Consider the following 22,130-nt stretch of genomic DNA (forward strand, 5'->3'; position numbering starts at 1 on the left):
AGCCCCCTTCAGGGACTTCGGCTTTTCTGGAGCCTCGAGCATGTTCTGTGAAGCAACATGTCTGCCAGGCTCTGGAGCTGGTTCATGAGGGTTTTGTGGATGGCATCACTGGTAGCCTCACTCCAAAGGAGGAAGAAAAGAACAGTCCTGAAATTACTCTGGCTTCTGCTAATCCTTAATAAGACTGCAGATAAATTCTGGCTTGAACAATTGCCTTACCTAATGTCAGTTTGGACATGTGATTGAAATCATGTGGTAATCCAGCTGGGGTGGAGTGGCAGTAATACCCAGTGCTTTTAACATGACAGTTCCTTGAAAACATCAAGTCCTGACCTGGAAATTTAGTTTGTTTCAGGCCATACATCTGTTATTTTTTCTCCTTGTTTCCACTGCCAAAGCCCCAGTGTATATTCTAGCCAGGATAAAACTAAGCAGAGTTGCTCCACTGTGGAAAAACTTGTGTCACGGCCCCCCACCTGCCTTGTACAATATGGAGGCTGTCTCCTGCTGCCTCTTGGCAGACCTCATGTGTGTCCAGCATGAACAGCTGAGCCTCAGATTCCTTCCCATTCTTGTCTGCTCCTGAGTGGGAGTTTGAGAGGCTGCAGAGCTCCATGTTGCCTCTGGGAGATGGTGTAGATGGTGGAAAAGCCAGTATGGCTGTAAGTGTTTTTCAGTAACAGAGCCAGTGGGCTTTCTTCCCAGTTTCCTCTCACTCTGGCTTTCAAGTTGAACGTAAGAGAATGGGACAGCTGGAGCCAGCAGCACTGATAGTATGGTCATCAAACACTTGTGAACACTCATTGCACGGAGCTGGACACTCCCACAGAAGTAAGGGTGACCCCAGCGATGGGGAGAGGACAGAGTGTGGAGAGAGCCACAGGTCTGGGTCAGCCACCCCCTTCCTTCAGGACTAGACAGACACACAGACAGACAGACACACACACACACTCACACACAAGAAAAAGGGTTGTGTGTGGTGGAAGTTCCTGGTGTGCTGGAGTAGGATTGCCTGACCAGCCTCTTGAGACAGCACATCCTGCCAGAGGTTCCACCTAGAGAGAGTTCATCAGATGCGTTCCCATCTCTTGGATTCACTGTGCCCCAAGGTAGCTCAGACTCTGAAAACCTGACTGTTTAGGAGAGAGGAGGGGATGATATTATGCAAAAATACATACAGGAGAAAGGAGACTGCACGGGGATGAGCCACCCTGAACATCTGCTAAACATTATGACACTTGAGCCCTGATTTATTCCACCACTGGTTATATTCACTGTACCTCAGTTGTGTCTGTCTGTAAAAGCACCATTGATCACATCTGTGTAAGACTGGTGGGACCTATTTTCATCCTTTGCACTAGAGCTGGGTCAGCAGCACCTTGATCTTTACAGACATGTCTTGAGTCAACAGCTGAGCATTGATAGGCCACAGTCAGAGTTGGTTCCATTTCGAAGACAAAATCCTTGCAGCAGCACATGCCTGTTCCTCTGCTCACACTACTGGTGTTCCTTGCCATGCTCCTATCACCCATTGTGGCCATACATTAACATCTAATTGTGTGTTATCTCTACAGGTTTTTCTGAGGGTATGAGCTGTAAGAGTGTTGCCATTTTAAAATAACTTTCCAGTCGGCTCTGCTTCGTATTGAGGATGTTTTGAAGCATGTGAGTAACACCTTGCTGACTGCACCTTGAAGAGGCCCTATGAAAAAGAAATCTTTTTCAGTGTTGAATGTGTTGGGGCCCCGGCAGTGTAAAACACGCTGTGTATTTATGCAAGCGTCACACAGCAACCAGGAGGAAAGCACAGAGGAAGGCTCTGAAGTCACCATGGCTGGCCAGCATCCAGGGGGCTGATGCAAGTCCAGCTCTTGAAACTGAAAACTCAAGTCAGTAGCGTATATCTGCATAGTCATTTATCTAATTAACTGCTGCTCTTTTTGTTACTGACACCACACCAAATAACATGGTACCACAGAGCATGGGGATACCGTTAAACTTTCTAGAAAATAGGTGAGTGAAGTTTCAGGAGGTTTGGCAATGAGGGTCAAGCAACTTTCTCACATGCCAGGCCCAGCCAGTCCAATCTCCCCAAAGTCCAGGACTGATTCTGGGTGCATCACAGCGTTGTGGCAGGAGCGCTGCAGTCTGGTACTGTATCTCCTACCCACCCCCTTCTTGGTCAAAGAGGCACCAGCCCAGCCCTGCTCCTCCATGCCCTTTCCGACACCTGCAGACTGCTTCCAACACATGGATGCATGGGGAAAGGGGAAGGCGTTCAGCCCTCCTGCTGACTGCTGGGCTGCTCCAGCTGTGGGGTGGGATGCAGGAGGCAATGGGCCAGCTGGGCCGTGCAGCCCATGCAATTTTGCAGATGCCCTGGTTGTCCTGGCAGTGATAAGTAAGTTATTGAGAAGCTGCTGACTCACCTGAAGGTGGTGAAAGTTTTTTGGACTTAGCAGAAATGTGTATCCATTCAAACTTTCTAAGAGCTTCAGCAAGATCGCATTTGAGGAAATACATAGGCCATTTGTGCTGCCAACACTGGTAGCGTTTACATGGGGCACAAGGTTGTCAGAGTCAGGTGTGTACTGCATTGTATTTTTGTTTCCAATACTTGTGCTTTTGAAGGAAAATCCAAGGTGATCCAGATGCACTCTGACAGTACAAAATAACCTGTTCCTTCAGAAATCTCTTTAATTTACTATTATTACCTTGACAATTTTTAGCTTGCAAGGAGCCGCGTTGGTGGCCAGCTCCCTCGGCTGCTGTCTTTGCAGGCTCGACCCAGGCACGGACCTGGCCCCACGCAGGGCGGCGGCGCTGCTCGTCCTCAGCGGCCGGGCCCCGGGGCTTCCCCGGGCGGCGGGGCACGGCTGGGCGCTGCCCGCTGCCGCTGAGCCGCGTCGGGCGAGCGGCGCTCGCTGCCGGTGGGCGCCGAGCGCTGCGGAGCGCCCGGGGGCGGTGCCGAGGGAGCGGGGCCGGGGCCGGGGCGCCCCCTGGCGGCGGCGGGCGGGGCGGCGCGGGGCGGGCGGGGCGGGGCGGGGCGGGGCGGGCTCCGGTCCCCGGTGGCGGCGGGCACGGCGGGCGCGGCGCGGGCTCGCCTTTGTGCGGAGCCGGGCGGAGGAGGGCAGCGCAGGCGGCGGCGGGCCGGGCAGCGCCATGTCGTACCAGGGCAAGAAGAACATCCCGCGCATCACGGTGCGTGCCCGCGGGCCGGGCGCGGCGGCGCCGCCGGTGCCCAGCTTCCCTTTGCGCGGCCGGGGCCGGGGGCGCGGGCGGCGGGAGCGGTGCGGGGCCGGTGCCCGGCGCCGCGGGCCGGCGCGGCGGCGCGCAGACAAAGAGCCGCCGCCCGCGCAGGTGTCCGCGCCCGCCCGCGCCCGGCGGAGCCGCGCCCGGTGCCGGCGGCAGGGGCGCCCGGCGCTCCCCGCGCAGCGCCCGCGGGTCCAGCCCGGCAGCCGCCCCGGGGCCGCCTCTCGCCGAGCCGTGGCAGCGGGTGGGCGCGGTGCCCGGCCCGGGCTCGCAGCCCCGTCGCGTTCCGCGGGGGTCCTTCCCGGGGGGGCAGCGGCCGCGGAGGCGTCGGCCGGGTGCGGGCGCTGCGGGCGGGCGCTCCCCGTGGGCGGCGCGGCCGGGTCCCGCCGGGCAGGGGCCGGGGCCGGGGCCGGGGCGCGGGGTCCCGCGCTGGTTCCCATTGTCCCCAGCAGCGCGCAGCGGGGGCGCAGGTGGGGCGGGCGGCAGGCGAGCAGAAAGCCGCCGGGGCGGGGTTGCAGCCCATCTGGTGTGCTCTTTATCCGTGGTCCGCGAGGTGCTCTCCGTATTCGGAGGCGCTGCGCTGGATTCCGAGCTGATCTCTTTCTTGCTGCATCAGGTGCGGCGGTCCCCATTGCTGGCGCAGTAGTGCAGGGGACCACACCTACCGCGATCACAGCCCGTTCGTGCCACCTCAGCGAGAAGAAAGGCTGGCTGACATGTTTTCTTTGAAGCTGCAGGGAGGCCAGCTGCACAGGGGTCCCACGGGTGCCTCTCTGTGTCGCTCTCTCTAGGGTTTTCATGCTCTGATCCAGCTTGCGCCTTCCTTCGTGGGGTGCAGCTGCTTTCCTCCTGGAGGAGGCTGCATGGGGATTTTTTTTCTGGGAAAGCAATCAGGTCTTTCATCTTTTTGACGGCTTTCTGCTGACTTCATATAGCTCTTGTTTTTCCTCCTGAGGACAGCTTTGGCCTCTTGAAGAAAAAGGAAAGACAAAGCAGTCAAGCTTCATTGTGCTTTTTAATGTACAGATGTGAACAAATTACTCCCAAACAAGCACAAAGGTCATTAACCACTATAAAAAGAAATTCTTTTGTCAACCCAGATTCTCAACCCAATTGCTTTAATAAGCAATATTACCTCTTTACAAATCTTGGCTTTTCAGTATCCCTAGACTGGTTACAAGAACATTATTGCTGGAGGTGGGATTTTCCCCATTCTCTAGGTCGTTTTCAGCAAGGACCTTTGTGATACACTTTACAGGTATGGGGGCTTGTCCCTGCTCCTCTGGACTCCATCAGGGACTTTCTCACCTCAGTGGTAACAAAGTCTCACAAGTTGCCTTTTTTTTTTTTCTCTCTGTTAAATCCTTCCCTCCGCCTACTGACGCTTAAAATGCTGCCAGTGAGTGGCATTTTTGGAGCTGACACCACAGGTGGTTCTCTCCTGTGACTTCTGCAGCTTGGTGAGGGCCCTCCAGGACTTGCTTGCCCTGCTTTGCAGCATCATCACATTCTGGTTGGGGTGGTGGAGATTCTAAAATTCTGGTCAAATAGCAATATGTTCCTGGACACATGCTTTGAGGTCCAGGGGAAGCAATGCAGTGGAGCCTGTGTTTGGGTGGTCTTCTCTCATTTAATAGTATGGCAGAAAGAAAATCTCAACTATATTGGCTTCCCTCAAAGTAAGCCTCTGCAGTCCCTTTCTGCAGGTCATGCCTCCCCTGGGCATTGTGTTGATTGCTTATTCCTCCTCCCTAGATTTCCACCCCAGAGTCTATTCTTGCCTGTCAAGACACACAGCAACTTCTGGGGATGACAGACTGTCAGCTAAACTGTGCTTGTTAGAAGAGAAATTTTGGAGACTGTATTGTGCCATTAGGATAGAAGATATCTCAAAGACCTTCAAAGCATCACAGTTGAGAGGTCAGGAGTATGAAGGTACACAGAGGAATGCTAGCAGATAACTCACCCGTCAGTCTCAAATCTGATAGCACCGAGGCAGTGGCTGAGCCTGCAAATGAAAGGAGTAGTAGTGCTTTCACCATGTCTCTCACCCCACAAACAGGCAGGTTTGGCTTTTGTGAAGGCATTGGAAATCTGAATGGTTTTACTTCCTGACAGCTATTGTTTGAACTGTCTAGCATAATTCTGGAGATGCACAAACACTCCCCTCTTATTTCGTCTCATACTCAACAGCATTGCCGTCAGAATTAGCAGTTAGTTTCTGACAGTGATCTGTAGAAAACCAGAGTTTGCCTGGTGGATCTGTTTGCAATTTCTGGTCTTTTCTAGGAAAGCCATTTTAGTGAAGAAGCCAGAAGCTCAAGTGAAGGGTGCATGTGTTTGTGTGGGGTAAATTAGTGTGGAACTATTCCCAAACAGAACTGGAAAAGCCTGGTCAAAAGTAACATGTGACAGAATGACAGACAAGACTGTAGTCATGAAGAAAGATTTGGAAATATGGGCAAATCTGTTGGTTGTGGTGTGGAGCAAACATGAGGAGGTGGGAGGGGAGGGTTATTGAATCTTTTTGTTTTTCCCAGTGACTGCTTCATCAGCGTGATAGGGTGTTGCTCTTCACTGGGCCTTTGGCTGTGCACAGTGCATTAGAGACCAGTAAATGTGCTGTTACTTTCCAGATGTGTACTGGTGCTGGGATACCCGGCTCAGGAGGAAAGTCACCCTGAACCTTGTGTGTCTGTTGAGAGATTCTTTATTAGCTCCTTTTTAAAAAAAATTTTGTTTTGTTTTGTTTTCCAACATATAATCAGGATACTTCCTCTCTTCCTCTCCTTTCTTGCTATTCACAAGACGTGAACATTCCTGCAGAAGGAGAAGTGGAAGACCAAAATGAGGAAATGCCGTTTTCACAAAATAGCTATTAAGGAAGCTGCTGGTTGAAACAAAATGTCCTGGTCTTTGTGCTTTGGTCACAAAAGTCTTTTCCATCCCAGGTAGACTGGAGTTCCCATATCTTCTCATGGTGTGGGCCATGCCTTTCCCTTTCAGCTACCCTGTCACAGCCCACAGATGGCATCTCTGTGATGTTTCTGGAAACAGTAAGGTCTGCACAGGGATGGTTAGCATCTTGTGTCAGGTGCAAGTGGGGAGAAAAGCCTCAGTTACTCACTGGGCAGAGTTTGGTAAACTGCCAGCCATCGCTGTGGTATTCATTACCAGCCCACACGTCATGGGGAAGAACATGTGCAGTTAGCAGTTCTGCTGGCCCTGCTATTCCAGCCTGGGGCTTTTCCATACTCTGGTGTGGTCCCTTAATAAGGAGGAGACGTCCAGCCGCTGATGACACACCATAGCAATTAGTGTCTATTCTTTTTCAAGGGAAAGAGCAGTAAAGCCACACACCTGCTTCTGTACTACCCTAATTATACCCCTGTGCTTTGTCAACAAGGTAAGCTCTATTCTTGGCTGGATCCAGCATCCTGCTGGAGGCAGCTGCCTCCCTTTCCTGCTGCAACATCACACGAGATGCTAAGAGACCCCCTGACACTTTGGGATCTCAGATGACCAGGTGATGCTTAAGAGCGTAAGGAGCAGAGTGTGGGCAAGAGGGAATGGGTAGTGGTTTTGAAAGCTTCTTAGCACTGATTCCAAATGCCAACAGGTGGAGGGACAGAGTGTCCAGCACAATGTGCTGCCCAGCAGAGCAGAGGTGTTGGGTACCAGTGGTGATCCCAGTGAGCCATGCAAGGCTGTGCTGGAAGGATGCTTCCAGCCTGACCTGTGGGGGGGTGCCTGTGCCTGCAGGAGTGGAGGCTCATGACAGGCACCACTCCTGTGACCTGAGGGCTGCCGCCAGCTGCCCAGGGACCGGCTGAGACACGCTCAGCAGCGTGGGCCAGGTGGACAAGCAGCAGCCTTGTGCCAGCAGCTGGGCAGAGCTGCCTGTGGCTGTGCTCAGGGACCCCTTGCAGCTGTGGCGCTGCCCCGGCGTGTGGCCCTGGCAAGGAACCGGGTTCCCACTTGCCATCTGCAGCCAGGGGCTGGGCGGGGGCCGTGGGGGTACGCGTGGCTCCATGCCGCTGCCAGGCCTGGCGGAGAGGAGCTGCCGTGGCGCCTGCCTGCTCCCTGCACAGACAGAGCTTCACGTCTGATAACAATGGCTGGTGGCACAGCCTGACACTGGCTGGCAGGGGGACACGGTGGGTGTGGAGAAGCACAGGCGAGCTCTGGCAGGGGAACAGTGCACTAATTGTGATCTGAGGCTGCTCTGGATATGCGTGCTGCAGAAGCCTGTCTGTTAAGTCGGCCTTGTTTCCTCTTAACTGTTTCATCCTCTTCGTTTCCACTCCCCCTACCTCTTTACGTCTGGGTGTACCCCTGAATGGGATGTCATTGGGATTTTCCTTTTTTCACTGTGTTGTATTTTTTCCTCATGGTTAATGGGTGGGCACTGGTGCAGCCCTTGTCTCTCCTGTTCTCACGGGGATGGTCTGGCAGCCAGGCGTGGGGTGGGCTCTGGGGCAGAGCCCGATCCCCTGAATGAAGGCCTTGTTCATGCTCCAGCCGTAGTGAGCCTAGCAGTTTTATTTGTGTACTAACCGAGTTAGCACTGAGCAACCCTTCATGTCTGCCACAAAGTGACCATTTGTATTTGTATGCAGGCATATTTTCTGACTTCATATTAACACTTTATTCAGCAATTGTCAAGTATTTCAGTCTCTGACTCCTCACACCACTGGTGCTTGTGTCCCTTTGCTTTCTCTGGTCTGATGTGCAGGGAGAAGTGGACAGCATCAGTGTTCGCTGGCGCTCCTGGTTCTTGTGAAAATGAACTCCAGGGCCCTCAGAAAGGCAAGTTGGAAGGTGCGAAGGGGATAGGCAAGACATACCATGGCCTAGTCGTGTTATTGGATCTGGACAGGTTGAGTCTTTTATTGTCTCCTTGAGCAGGCTAGCTGAAGCCAAGCATGATCTGCCAGGGCATAGGGAACTGGACATATGGGAGAAACTTCACATACAGTTGACTGGAATATAAAACGAGAATTTTCTTCCCTTTGTTTCTCACCATAGCCCCAGTTCTTCTGTAGCTTATGCCTGATACTGTTGCTTGACTATTGCTATCTGCATTTTTTATAGTGTTACTTAAATATTGATCATTTGCATCCCTAGAAGCCACAGCTCAGCTGTTTTCCCCTCTGACTGACAGGTTATAAGGAAGTGGCTGTGGTCCCATTTCACTCCTTTTGGGTTTTCTGAACTTAAAATGACAGTACGGTAACTTAGATGACATTTATACAGATGCAAAGGGGGACAAGTACCCTGTGCCAGGGAGGAGAAGAATCAGTGGTTCGTGAGCAGCATTGTTTGGGTCCAGAGTCCTCAGTCCCAAACCTGGGCATCACCTGAGGTGTGCTGCTGGGGAGAGGGGCAGCAGGCTGAGAACTGGCCCCAAGACACGGCACTCCTAGGCCAGCACGCCCGGCTGGTCTGCTACCTCTGCTGGACCCAAGGGTGGAAGATGCAAGCAAGGGGTGCCCACGATCCCAGTGTCACAAGTCAAGGCAGCGTTTGCCTGTGCCAGCAGTGACCTGTTACGGGTGGCTGCTGGGAGCTGTCCGGGGAGGTCTGCGACCAGCACCATGCAAACCTCTGCTGGACCTGTGTCCCACCTGCGTTCAGGAGAGAGGGGAGCAGAGCCTGGTCTGCTGCTGGGGAAGGACTGTGGTCAGGAGAGAATGGGGCACAGCTCCAGCCCGGTGCCACCATGCCTGGTGGATATGGGTCCTGTTGTGCCTTCAGCTGTGCTGAGGGCAAACCTGATCTTAGACAGGGGACCTCGGGATACTGCAGGCTGTTAGTGCCGATGAGGAGACCGAGCCTGCTGCCCTGCCCAGCACCAAGCTGCAGCCAGGCAAGCTCACCGTGCTGTGTGCTCCCTTCCCCACCCAATTTCTTTGTCTCGACCTGTATGAATGAGTTGCTGTATAAGGCACACGGGCCTGGAGCTTTGGCTGCTGTGAGATGCAAGGGTGTGAGGGAGTTCTCTGGCTGCAAATGACCACAGCTCGGTGATATTTCCAGAAATCACCCTGGAGCAGCAGATGAAGAGCAGGAAGCCCAGCTCCCTCTAGAGGAATTAACTGTGCGGGAACCCCCCAGGATGCGCCTGCATGTGAGCCCTGCGGAGGGTTGCCAGCAGCCGCGGTCCAGGCTCACACCGTGGGAGGGACGGACCTACTCACTCTCTGGAACCTGGGCTACAGGTGCTGGAGGGAGCTGAGGGGAACGTGGGGGGAGCTTGAAAGCCAGAGGGCGGTTGGAGGTGTTTTAAACAGTTATGGAGCCTGCATATCCTCTGGAACAGCAAAACCAGCTCTTGTCATCTGAATGCATGGTAGCCATGTGTGAGATCAGGTTGTTTGACTTTGTACCACGTGCAGCCCATGTTAAGACTGGTGCAGGTGAAGGCAGAAGATGGACCTCAGATTCCTCAGGCTGGGGTCTGTTCCCCACATGACAGCATCTGTTCTCTCCCCATAGTGTGTGCTGGGTTGTCCAGGCCCAAAAATGAATGCAGGAAGGGGCACAAGAGCAGTTCTGTTCTGGGTGCTCTTCTGCTCCGTCTGTGCTCCTTTGGAGGTTTCTGGTCATTTATGTCAGTAGAAAGGAGAAGAGAAGAGGTGGTAAGTGACGAGATGGGAATACAGTTCGTTGCCTCCTGTAACATTGTGGAACACCTTGGAAGGACCACCCTGAGCATTGCAGGGGAGGGACAGGTCCAACAACAAATGCATCATCTTTGGGGCTGCCTGTTCTGCCAGTGGTCTTTGCAAGGTGTTAACAGATGAGAGAGACATAAATTGTCATCTTCAATGAAATGTATTTTGCACAGTATTTGGATCATATTTAAGGATGTAGGAAAGCTCTCAGTAACAAACTTCCTCTAAATACTGGTATGTGACTTGTGCTGCCTCTGGAACTATGTGCATAATGACCTGGTGCAGGAGGCTCTTGACTTTTCCCTGTATATTCTGTGGAAGCACATTTGCTGTGTCCCCAGTGCCTCTCCTTTGTACTCATTCCACCTCAGCGGTGTTCCTGGCAGCACCTGTTCCCCTCAGAAACAGCCCCATGAGTTTGATTTTTTCAGTCCTTGTGCTTGTCCTGTATTTTCAAGTGTTGGTGCAGATGTGAACTTTCTGCAGTATCTGCTGTTGGGGTGAGCTGTATGATGCAGTAGAAGAGCACCCAAGAAAGTCACTGTACCAATGGCTGACAAATGCGTGCATTGCCTGCTACTGACTACTGCTATATTTTTCCCTTCACAGAGTGATCGTCTACTCATTAAAGGAGGGAGAATAGTCAACGATGACCAGTCATTCTATGCTGACATTTATATGGAAGATGGTCTCATAAAGTAAGTATGGGACTTCCATAGCATATTATTTCCATCTCCCCTTAAATTAGCTTCAGGTTGGATGGTTATTGGTTTTTCATGGATATGGTCTGCACCCTGCCTGCCAGCTGGTGAAACTTCACCGCTCACTTTGATTAGAGGCTCAGCTCTCCACAGTGCGTATGGGCACATATATGATGCTTGGCATGTTTATACTGAATTGCAGCTGGGCTGGTGGCTTTGTGACATAGTGTCCATTGTACAACAAAGCTGTATCTAACTGAACCAGGAGCAAGATTTGTCTTTTGACTCCTGTTTTGCCTTTTTTCAACAGTATTAGTATGAGCAACCCTACCCAAGATCCCATTCTTAGCACTACTGAGGACAGCACTGTGCTGCGGCCCATCTACCTACCTGAGATTTTCAGGAATTGCAGGCAAACCAAGTTGTCTTCTATCTTGATTTATCAGGGAAGACTGAAGAAGGCTTGATGAAAATAGGATTTCTGAAAGAAGAGATTTGAAGGCTAAGTGCTACATATGGACAGATAAAGGGATTGAGGGGGCAGAGGATGAGTGAAGGGAGATTCAGGTGACCTGTCCTGCAGGAGAGCTGCTGTGTACAGAGAGGAGGATGTCGATTGCCCTCCAGAGAACTATCAGTAAGGGTGCTTTAAGCTACGAGAAGATTATGCTGGAGCCTTTTAGGTTTGCTGTTTTCACAAGAAGCTTTTTCAAGCTGCAACAGGGGAGGTTCAGGCTGGACATCAGGAAGAGATTCTTCACTGAGAGGGTGGTCACACACTGGAACAGGCTCCCTGGGGACGCAGTCACGGCACCAAGCCTGTCAGAGTTTAAGAAGTGTTTGGACTATGCACTTAGTCATATGGTCTGAATTTTTGGGTAGACCTATGTGGTGCCAGGAGTTGGACTTGATGATCCTTACGGGTCCCTTCCAACTCGCGATATTCTCTGATTCTGTGATTCTAAGTACTTGGGGTCTAGCTGCCTTCACTGCGGCGTGGCCCTGTTGTTAGCATCCTTCGGGGGCGGGAGGACAGCAGGCGAGTGGGAAGGTCCTGTGGAGGGAGGACTCCTGCCGTGCTCCTTGGGAGGAGCGTGAATGTGGTGCAGCCAGACTGGGCTCTCAGATTTTGGCATTGTAGCCCACTGCAGCGCGTACCCAAGGGAGGGGGCTGTCCTTCACCCACGGGACTTTGTGGTGGGAGCAGCATTGCCAGACTCTGCCGAGCCCTGAGCTGGCCTAGCAGCTGTGGCATTATGCTAGGAAATCATCTTTCTCTGTAAGTAAGCCTCGGACTTGAGCCTTACTTAAGGTGGGCAGAAGGATGGGGGAGAGGAGAGATTAGGGGTACAGCTTACTGGACCCAGGGCTGGTGTGCACTACAGAGGTCTGCATCATGCCCATCGGACTGTGCTTCAGGCCTCCCTGAGCCAGTGCCTGCCCTAGACAGCTGGTGTCTCCATAGACACCACTGCAGCAGGTGGACAGATGCCAGCCTTCCCTGGACTGTGCAAATCTCAGATTAGGTGGGCCGGACAATCCTGCGATTCTCTGCTCAGCGAGGTGGTTTCAACCCCAGTTCCTGGGAATGAGTGGGGCGTTTCTACCAGGCCGAGGGGGTGGCCTGGCTGCTCCCCGCCTGGCTTGTCAATTGATTGCGTTGTGGCTGGTTTTCCTTTGTGTGTGCCTCACCATCTTGATGTGGTCTCATCAGGCAGATTGGAGACAATCTGATTGTCCCTGGAGGGGTCAAAACCATAGAAGCCAATGGGAAGATGGTGATCCCTGGAGGAATTGATGTCCACACTCGCCTGCAGATGCCGTACAAGGGGATGACAGCAGTGGATGATTTCTTCCAAGGGACGAAAGCGGCCCTGGCTGGTGGAACTACAATGATCAGTGAGTGCAGAAGGCAGGTCTCGTGCGCAACAGCACCCAGCAGGCTTGGGCTTTTGAGAGCAGTTAAAGTACTGCTACATTCAGTATTCTAACTCTGCATGCGATCTGTTTGATATTGGTTTCCATATCTTCTGAAGATTTTTATATATTTTTAAAATGACGTTAGGATGTCATGCAGGAGGGTACAGTCAAAGAGGGTTATGTTGAAGTTCCTCTTTAGGGCAGGGAGAATGGACAGATGACAACTGGCAGGGAGGATTTAGGGAAAATTTGGAGGAAGGAGAAAGAAGCTCAACAGTTGGTGTCAAGTTGGTGTCATTCTCACTCTCTGGAAGAGGTAATTGGGAACATAAACACATCTGATACTTGTGAAAACAGGGGGGAGGGCTGAGAATGGGAGCCCCACTTGGAGCTCAGAAACTTGCAGGCTAAGTGGCAGAGACCGGGCAGCCATCTCAGCAGTGATGATCTCGCAGAGACTCCCTCGAGGATGCTTGCTTTCCTTGCCAGGCCAGCCCGCATTTCTCCCTGCCTGGCTGGCACCTCTAATGGAAAAGCGATTGGAACAGAAAGTGCAGCCAACTGTGCACTCCAGCTTTTGCTACCAGTAACTTGTGGCGGTGCAGGTCTGGGTGGAGCAGAGCCCTGGTATCTTTTCATCTGGCTGAAGTAAAGAGGGTGGGCCCGGAAAATGAATTTTCCTGACCAATGGATGAAACATGCCTTTGGGTATTAAAATGTGAAACCTCTCAGAGCATCAGCTCTCTTTTGCTTGAGTGCTGGTTAGCAGTAAACAGTAGGGTGTGGCACAATAGAGCTTCTGAGCTCTCATGGAGGGGCTGAGCAATGAACGGACAAATTTTTTTCACTTATTGAGAGTGCAGCCTTCAGGGGAGGCAGAGTGTACACATCAGGATAGCAGTGCAAACATGGTCCAGCTCTTGTTAACCCTCATGTCCCCAGTCAAGCGCTTTTTTGCAGTGTGTTTTGGACATGCTCCTGTTCTGAGCTGGGGAAGGCATTTGCAATAAAACTTCAATCCAAATGAAACTCCTCAGTCTTAAGAATTTTTTGTTGTTCTTGCACTCTTGAAAAGTTGCCCAGTTATTTTTTTTTCCTGTATGCTTTTCATAGTCTTCTTTGCTTTAAAGATCCATGACAGTGTGCTCATCTTTTCTGTGATGTCTGGTTCAGACTAGAGAGCGAGGCGCAAGATGAATCTGTAGGACTGTTAGTGGTACTGAAGGTGCTGGGAAAGGAGATACGCACAGAACCCTCTGCACAGCTTCAGATCCTGTGTTCTGCAGTGTTCCAGCGTCTGCAGCCACTGGTGCCCCTGAGAACCTCAAAAAGGAGTAACGGCATAACTTCTTTTCCCCAGCTAAATAAAAATAGGGCAGCGTGATGCTCAGATGACGCTGAGCAGAGGAACAGAGTGATGTCCTGGCATCGTGCACTGCTCAGAAATAAACAGTGCTAACGAAAAAGGAAAGGGGATTCTGAGATCCTTCCCTGGAGAGTGCCAAGGGTGTGCAGTGCTTGCAGATCCACGCTTTACTGCTGTGCAGCAGCCACAGCTGTGTGTGTTGCAGGGTTCCATGGGGTTCAGGAGCAATTGTTGATCCAGTAAAGGACTGGTTTTTTTGCCCTCCCCACTCCAGTTCACCTTCCCCCATGGACCAAAAAAATCAGCTGTGTGAAGTGCACTGTGGTAGGGCATGAGGTGGTGTAATGGGCAGTAAAAGGTGCATTAGTGTTGCAGGGGACAGGAGACCGTGTGTTAATGGGGTTGAAGTGAGGATGAGGAGGGACAAGGCGCTGCAGCTTTCAGCTGATTCCTCAGCAGAAGCCTGTAAAAGCCCCTGATCCTTTGCCAGAGGCTGTTAAGTAAAGGCTGTATGCATTTCACATCCAATAAATGCACTGGGAGGAGACTAGGGAAGTCATGGAGGTGATGAGGACCTCTTAGGCGCTGTCCTGAAGCAGCCAGAGAGACGGGTCTGGGATGGTGGAGATGCCCTGCAGCATGCAGGGATGCAGTGGGGTGCACATCAGGGGCACGCAGCTGGAGAAGCCTTTGTTCACAGCTCCCATGTCCCCTTGCAGTGGACCACGTGGTGCCGGAGCCCGAGTCCAGCCTGGTGGAGGCATTTGAGAAGTGGCGGGAGTGGGCGGATGGGAAGGCCTGCTGCGACTACGCACTGCATGTGGACATCCCTCGCTGGAGTGAACGTGTTCGTCAGGAGCTGCACACCATGGTCCAGGAGAAAGGTTTGCTGCCCTTTCCTCCTTGCTGCCGGCTGGGTGCAGGGGTCCTGGTGGAAGGGGCAGGTGGTGGATGTGCTGTCCTTGCTCCTCTGGCTGTTGAGCATCTGCTGGGATCCTGCGTGGCCCTGAGCAGGAGTCAGCATCCTGCAGATAAGCTGCCAGGGGCAGCCAACCAAAGCAGACACCCTCCTGCCTGCTCCCTGTTTCTGCCAGGGGTCACTCCGTCCAGGTCTGAATTCTTCTTGTGTGCTCGGGATGTGTCTGGGGAGGGAGAGCTGTTGGCTCCTTCCTCAGCATTCTCTTCTCTGCTCTTTCCCTAGGAGTCAACTCCTTCATGGTTTATATGGCCTACAAGGACTTGTACCAGATGTCAAACACTGAGGTAGGACCTCATTTATGGCTTTGGTTGTGTGTGATTGGAGTGCTGACTGTAAAGATGGCAGCAGTGCTGTGTAATCCTAGCTCTGGGGCCCAAGGCGAGATGCTGTCCACCCTGCTTTACAGGGGCTTGCAAGCTCCTCTCTGCTTATCCTTGCTGCCTTCAGAGGTGCGAGCCTTGGCAGTGCCCCCGCTATGCAGCTGTGAGTCACCTTGCGCTGCATATTGGCCATGCTCCTGCTTTGAGGATGGCAGGCAGAGGGGTGTATGGGGTATTACAGGGAGCATCTGCTGGTGGCAGGTGGCGTCCTGAAGGAACTGCCTGGCACGGTCACGGAGCCTGGTCTTTGTGTGGCTGACACCAGATCCTCCAGCCCGTGCTGACCCTGTCCCTGCTGCAGCTTTCTGCTGAAGGGCACAGTGCAGGGAGCTTTAAGGTCATGCACAAGCCAGGATGATGTGCCTGTGTTGTAATCACTTTTTCTTGTTTCTGTTTCAGCTGTATGAGATATTCAGCTGCCTGGGAGAGCTGGGTGCCATAGCTCAAGTTCATGCTGAAAATGGAGATATAATTGCGCAGGTAACTACTCTTCTGTTGTGCTGGGACTGAAAGTCTCTTCCAGGCTGATTTGATATGGCGTATTTGCAACACGACACTAAAGCTGCATGGGCGTCTTTTGCAAGGTTATCTCTTTGCAACTCAGCAGTGATATCAAAGTTTTTAGCAAAGTTTTCTGCTGTGAAGTATCTGGTGGGAACTGCAATAAAGAGGTTGCAAAACCTTTCAGCATAGTCTTTCAGGACATTGAATTGCACGTCAACATAGAAAAACTGGTTCGTGGTGTTTCTGTGTTTTGTTTCTGATGAGCAATATTAGGTAAAAATCCATTTCAAAGGAAAGGTAGATAACCCAAGGAGTCAGGAGGACATGTTTAGAAGCATATTATTCTTTTGTTACAGCAAGCATTATCATCTTCTTTTCTAAAGGTGATGAAAGCTCAAATTATTTTATGGCCTATTAGATACAGCCAAACTTTTCAACGTTTTTGTTCAATGAGATTGAAGGTCAGTGAAAATATTTGTGTCATTTAAAAGAAAAAAAAATGCACTGGCCAAAGTTTTCTTAAACAGGTAGTTTCTTGCAGAGTTAGAAAGACAAGCTGACAGATGAGTTGAAAGCAGATACCAGCCACTCTTTTTCTGCCTAAAATTAAATGAAACTTGGAATACACAGAACTTCTCTAGAAAATATCAGGATTTAAAAGGATCACCAGCTAATTGGGGAATTTGTTACTGCAGAGCTTTTGCAGCTTTGTCAGTGGAGTGAGTGAGGAAATGGTAACCTTGGGAAGAGAATTTTGGAATTGTATTGCCTTTTAATGGTCGTTTTCTCAACAGACTACTTGCATTTCAGAAGGAGAGGTATGGAGTGGCTGGAAGAGGGCCTGGAAATGTATCGGGTGCTGTTTGTGGAGCTGGGGAGTTCTGTACGCTTTTTCCTCAATGCTGTACTTGTTTTGTCACAGAGGTTTCAGCCAGTGTCCACATGCCTCTGAGTGCTCCTGGTCCCTAGCCTCCCTGCGGCTGCCTCCTGCCCTGCACTGGGGGGCCTCAGGATGTCAGTTGGTGTCAGCCTGAGGGCATGGCCATTGGGAGGGCTCTGCTTTTCTTGGGGGACAGGTTCAGAGCTTGGTAACATCCCGCTGTCCTTTCCATGTTCTAGGAACAGGCCAGGATGTTGGAGATGGGAATAACCGGACCCGAGGGCCATGTGCTGAGCAGACCAGAGGAGGTAAGGTGCAGGACGGTACCAGCCTCAGTGCACTGAAGAGCTTTCCTCACAAGCCGTAGCAGGGCATAGTGTAGCAGGGCCAAATGTGTGTGTGTGTATGTCCACTCCCCCCTATATATATATGTTCATTAGTACAGGCAGTACTGTCTGGGTAATCACTGGTTTAGGAAAGAGCGAGGTGTGCTTTTGTGACAAACATATCTCAGTCTTGTTGGAGTTTCCTAGCAGAGACAAGGGCTTCCAAGTAATCCAGAGATGAAATAAAATAAATAAATAAATAAAAATAAAAACAAAAATGTATGGCTGTGGCAGCACCAGGGGGTGGTTTGGGGGCATTTGTTTTGTATTGGTGATTCCAGAGTGTAAGAGGCCTGCGAAGAATTGAATAGTGAGTTTTAGTCCCCCTGAAATGTTATCGTTCATGTCTCTGAGCACAAACAGATTCCAGCTTCTTTCTGCCTAATCTCTGCTTTGGGTGTAACATGAGTTTTGAAATCAGACAGACAAAGCCATTGGTGAAAGGTGTGGGAGGGGAAGAAAGGGGGAATATCCTGGTTACAAGTCATTGTCAAGACGCTGATTAGATAATTTCTAATTTTAGTTTATGAGGTATTTTTCTGTTTGGTCTATTAATCTGAGTTGAATCTAATTTTAGATAAGTTTTCTTGAGATAGCTCCCTGCCGAGAGCTGCTTTTAACTTTCCATAGCATACAAAAGAAGAAAACGATAGGAATTTGGTACAACAGCAAAGCTGAGTAGAGGAAAACAGGGATGGATTTGTATTTCAGGATCTGCTGAAGTAAAATCAATTGGCTTAAATAAATAGTATAAGAAGTTGACTGTATTATGGTTGGTAATGACAGATACAGCCTAGTATAATGCAATGCTTACTGTCTTTGAAGTATGAGACAGTAAAACATTTCCCTGTACAGAGAAAAGACTCAATATAAAATACAGTAGATCAGAGTCCCTCTGTGTAAACTGACATTTATTTTTCTTTAGACCCGTTGCCACTAGCTGGCAAGCTAACCTGCATTTACGGGATGCTGTGGTTGTGCCAGCATTTGAGAACTGTCCTATTATCGTAAGGCAGCACTGCGGTTCTTCTCGTCCAAAGATGATAAAGCATTGTTAAGTGTTCGATCTTGAAACACCATTAAAGTGTAAGGCAACTGGGAACAGTGCAAGAAAGCTGTAGATACAGTCTGTCCAGCCAAATCCAGGTGTCGTTACCTTTGAAAAGAAACAGCGTACCTCTTCCAGAACACCCTTGACCTGGGAAAATGTTAGGTGGAATGCAAGTGACCTGCTACCCTCCAACAAAGCTTGCCAGTTGATGTCAGGGCATTGGGAGGGTGGCCTACAACTCCAAGGATCTGTTCTGGAGGGACCTGAGTGGGAGTTAAAGACATGCTCTACTACCAGGTGGTGCTGGTCATTTGGTAGCGCAGTGTGCTGCTGCTCCAAACTGTGACCCATTCTAAAGGGCATTCAGCGATTGCTCTGTTTGCTCCTGTCTTTCTGTTAAAACCCACTGAAGTCTGTAAGTGCACTGGTAAAAATCTTCTGAAAGGTCTTTAAGCAGAAGAGAAAAAGTCTTCACTGTGCTGATGGACAGTGCCATGGACAGGCCTGCAGAAGTACGCGAGGAGCGCATGTGTGCACGTCTGGTGCAGTGCCTCATTTAACCTGCTGCTGGGAGCACTGAGATTGCTTAAGCAGCTGCCGGCCTGCAGGCAGCAACTGCACAGTCCCTGCCTCCCCCGGGGCTTGGCTGATTGGTACGTTGTCTTTTTAAGGCTTCTGTTTTGAACTTTATCATGCAGAAGCTTGAAGCCAAGCTGCAGAGCAAATACTCAAAGAACGTCTGGAGCTGAGCTCTGGCTCAGCAAGGGCTGATGTAATAGTCCAAAGATATCCCTTGTGGTGGAAATGCAGCCTGCTCTAGCAGCAGGCCAGCGAAGCCCAACTGTCTGGGATGGCCAGCAGCTGGCTTACGGGACAGCCAGACCCTGATGGGAGCAGCCTGCCAAGGCACAGCCTGCAGCACCCCAGCCACCAGCAGGGTAGTGGTGTCCAGTTAAACCAAGTGCCGCAGCAGTGAGTGCTCCAAGGGGCAGACCTGTGTCAGCCTGCACAAGCCTAAACTGTGCTGCCAGGCATGGGCAGCCAGCCCTGGGCTTCTCCAGCTGTTGGCAGATCTGGAACCAGGCAACGGAACAAATGGTGGGCGCAACTCCACACTTCCCCTGCAGTTAGTCTGCAGTTGGGGAGCCGGGGTGAGAAGGCCCGGCAGCATGCCTCTCCTCGCCCGCCTGTGCTCCTCTGCAGCTGCGCTTTTCTCTCTTCCAGCTGGAAGCAGAAGCCGTCTTCCGGGCCATCACCATTGCCAGCCAGACCAACTGCCCTCTCTATGTGACGAAAGTGATGAGCAAAAGTGCTGCTGACCTCATCTCGCAAGCCAGAAAAAAAGGTGAGCAGCTGCTGGTGCTGCACACAGCCTTGCTGTTGTTGCTGGGGTCCTGGGTGGCTGGATTCGGTGTCTTTGCATCCTGGCTATTGGGCTCAGACCTGCACCTATGCCTCAAGCAGCCCAGAGCTTCCCCTTCTGCTGGGGAAGTTCAGGGGCTTACCCTAACTTGTGAAGGGCCATGGGGATGCTGCACCAGGCCACCTGGAGGCACCTTCTGTGGCCATGTCATGCAATGTCATGGTGTGGGCAAGGGTTGGGACAGACCCAAGATGTTTGTGAAGGTCTCTGTGGGGACATTCACCCCATCCACATGCACACAGTCGGAGCTGCTGGGTACAGCCCCAGCCTCATTGGCAGCACTGGCCCTGCAGCGGTGCTGGAGTGCAGGGACTCAGGCGGGCATGTCCCACCTGGATTCAGCGAACTGTGCCCCTACTCACAGTGAGGGCTGGCAGCAGCTGTCCTCTGCCAGGCTCAGGGGCCTTGCTTCCTGCTAGTCCAGACAGGGCCTCCCAGCATGAAGGCAGCCGTTGGCAGGGGGGCACATTGCCAGTGTCCTTGATGGGTATGGATTTATTTTGGAGAATGCAGCTCTGAGGCCTTGTCTTCCAACACCACATGCCATCTAGGCTTGTACCATCATCAGGCTCTGTACCCATAGCCAGAGGGCTGGGATGGCGCTCATGTCAGCAGCAATGGCATGTAGGGTGGGCTTCTGATGCACCATGGGCCTAGTGGTCCCTCGCATCTGACCCAGTGCCTGAATTCACAACAGGCAGTGGGGATCAGACTGCCATGGGTCCCCAACACTGTGTCCTCTCTGCCCCCTTTTCCAGGCAATGTGGTGTTTGGTGAGCCCATCACAGCCAGTCTGGGGACTGATGGGACACACTACTGGAGCAAGAACTGGGCCAAGGCTGCAGCGTTCGTGGTCTCTCCCCCGCTGAGCCCAGACCCCACAACCCCTGACTACATCAACTCCCTCCTGGCCAGGTGAGCTACAGAGGCTGGGCTGGCTGTGCCTGAACTGGCGGCTCCACCAGTGACACTGAACGGGAGGCAGTGTGCCTTGGCCTCAAATCGCCCAGGAAGAGGCCATGGAGTATTTGGGTAGTCTAGACGTTTGTCGACCCTGAACCACTTTACCCTAGGTATTTAATGAGCTGCCTGATGAAATGGCTCTACCTTGGAGCCATGGTGGCTTATCCCTGAGCACTGCGGGACAGAGGAGGCACCACAGGCTTAACATCAGTAATGAGGAAAAAAAAAAACAAACCAGCAGTCATGAACTGCTTTAAACACCCTGAAGAAGGCAAAGAAATGAGGTCCAGGTAACAGGTGTCAGCAACAGCATTGACCAAGCTGGAGCAGCCAGCGTGAGAACAGCGTAAGCAGCTGCCTGGGCTGCAGCTGTGCAAGAGAAAGTCTGGGGGGTACAGGTGGCACAGGCCGATGGGGACCCACTGCGCTGAATACAAAGCTGACTTTTTTTCCACACCTGTACAGATAAGCAGTAGTACAGACTGCAAGGTGCATGAGCACGAGGTCTTTAAGGGCAGCTCATGTGCATCTGACAGGGATGGTAGATTTTTTTATTTTTTTTTTACCGCAAAGGCAGGGGGTGGGGAAGGGATCTGTCGAAAACAGAGAGCAAACAATAGAAGCACTTCAGCAATTTGCTGTGACCTTTTTCTCAGAGCTATCCTCCATCCTCTCACTGGAAAGGCACGCGCTGCAGCCAGGGACGTAGATCTCATTGCTGGCTGTACCCGTGCACCACATGTGAGCTGTGAGCCCAGCTCGCCTGTGTTTGCTGGCTGAGTGGTGCATGTGGCGCTGGTCTGTGTTAGGTGGGGATGGCTGACACTGAGGGGGCTGTAAATGGAAATGACCTTTGAGGTAATGCTGGAAAAATCTGTGATGAGATGAGCAAGGGATGTTGGGTCAGGAATAGGTGTCAGAGCAGAAGAGCATGCTAGCATAGGCCAGGTTTGTGTGCCACAGTGTGGGGGTATTGCTAGGTGTGTGTGTGTGGAGATGCTGTGGCTGGCAGAAGTGCCCATGCATTTGGGATCTGGACGTCCAGCTCACCCTGGATTTTGTTGTGGTCAGTAGGTGGTCATGTGTTTCTGCTTGGTCTGGATGTATGAAATAGGTGCAGGTCTCAGGGACTGGCAGCGAAAAGTGAGCCCAGCTCCTGAATTGCCTTGTTAGTGCTTTCCTTCCACTTCAATAACAATTTTACCCCAACCCTCAAAGGAGAGGCAGGAGCACCTCTGAGTCCCTGCAGCCCACATAGGTCTGTCCCACACTGTGCCAGTGCCTTTCCCAAGCTGTTTCCTTTGAGGCTGCAGCAGAAAAAGCAGCTGCAGGAGCTCCAGCTGGGCAGGGAGGCTTGTTTTCTTCCACCAGCACAAAGCTGGTGGAGATTAGGAAGCATGTTGTGTCATCAGTCCATGCAGTCAGTCAGACATATGGCAGAAATTATCAGAGGAAGATGGAGATTACCTAGGGATTAGGACTGATTTGTGGCCCTGTACAGAGCCGCTGTGTCAGTGCCCTCCCGGGTTCAAGTCCAGGAGCCTGACACTCATGGCCTGTCCTTGCGTGGCTGCTCCAGGAGCTGGCCTGGGACCCGCTTCCTTTTTCCTGGCAGCGATGGCTTCCAGCAGCCATGTGTCCCCAGCTC

At 51.8% G+C, this 22,130-nt stretch overlaps 1 protein-coding gene across 3 annotated transcripts in view; it reads left to right on the forward strand.

The window, feature by feature from the left end:
• DPYSL3 (dihydropyrimidinase like 3) overlaps nucleotides 1–22,130 on the forward strand; it is a 57,566-nt gene that overhangs the window by 31,257 nt on the left and 4,179 nt on the right. For 2 of the 3 annotated variants that reach the window (XM_083798473.1, XM_083798471.1), the window contains exons 2-9: nucleotides 10,539–10,627; nucleotides 12,345–12,529; nucleotides 14,636–14,800; nucleotides 15,118–15,179; nucleotides 15,675–15,755; nucleotides 16,899–16,967; nucleotides 19,321–19,441; nucleotides 20,278–20,434. In XM_083798473.1, coding sequence (XP_083654599.1) covers nucleotides 10,608–10,627; nucleotides 12,345–12,529; nucleotides 14,636–14,800; nucleotides 15,118–15,179; nucleotides 15,675–15,755; nucleotides 16,899–16,967; nucleotides 19,321–19,441; nucleotides 20,278–20,434 — 860 coding nt within the window. In that variant the 5' untranslated portion in view covers nucleotides 10,539–10,607. Of the gene's footprint in view, nucleotides 1–3,035; nucleotides 3,202–10,538; nucleotides 10,628–12,344; nucleotides 12,530–14,635; nucleotides 14,801–15,117; nucleotides 15,180–15,674; nucleotides 15,756–16,898; nucleotides 16,968–19,320; nucleotides 19,442–20,277; nucleotides 20,435–22,130 lie in introns of those variants that run through there. The other variant, XM_083798472.1, reaches the window with a different exon arrangement.

Source organism: Anser anser (genome assembly GCF_964211835.1).
Source record: "Anser anser genome assembly, chromosome: 14".
Taxonomy (NCBI): domain Eukaryota; kingdom Metazoa; phylum Chordata; class Aves; order Anseriformes; family Anatidae; genus Anser; species Anser anser.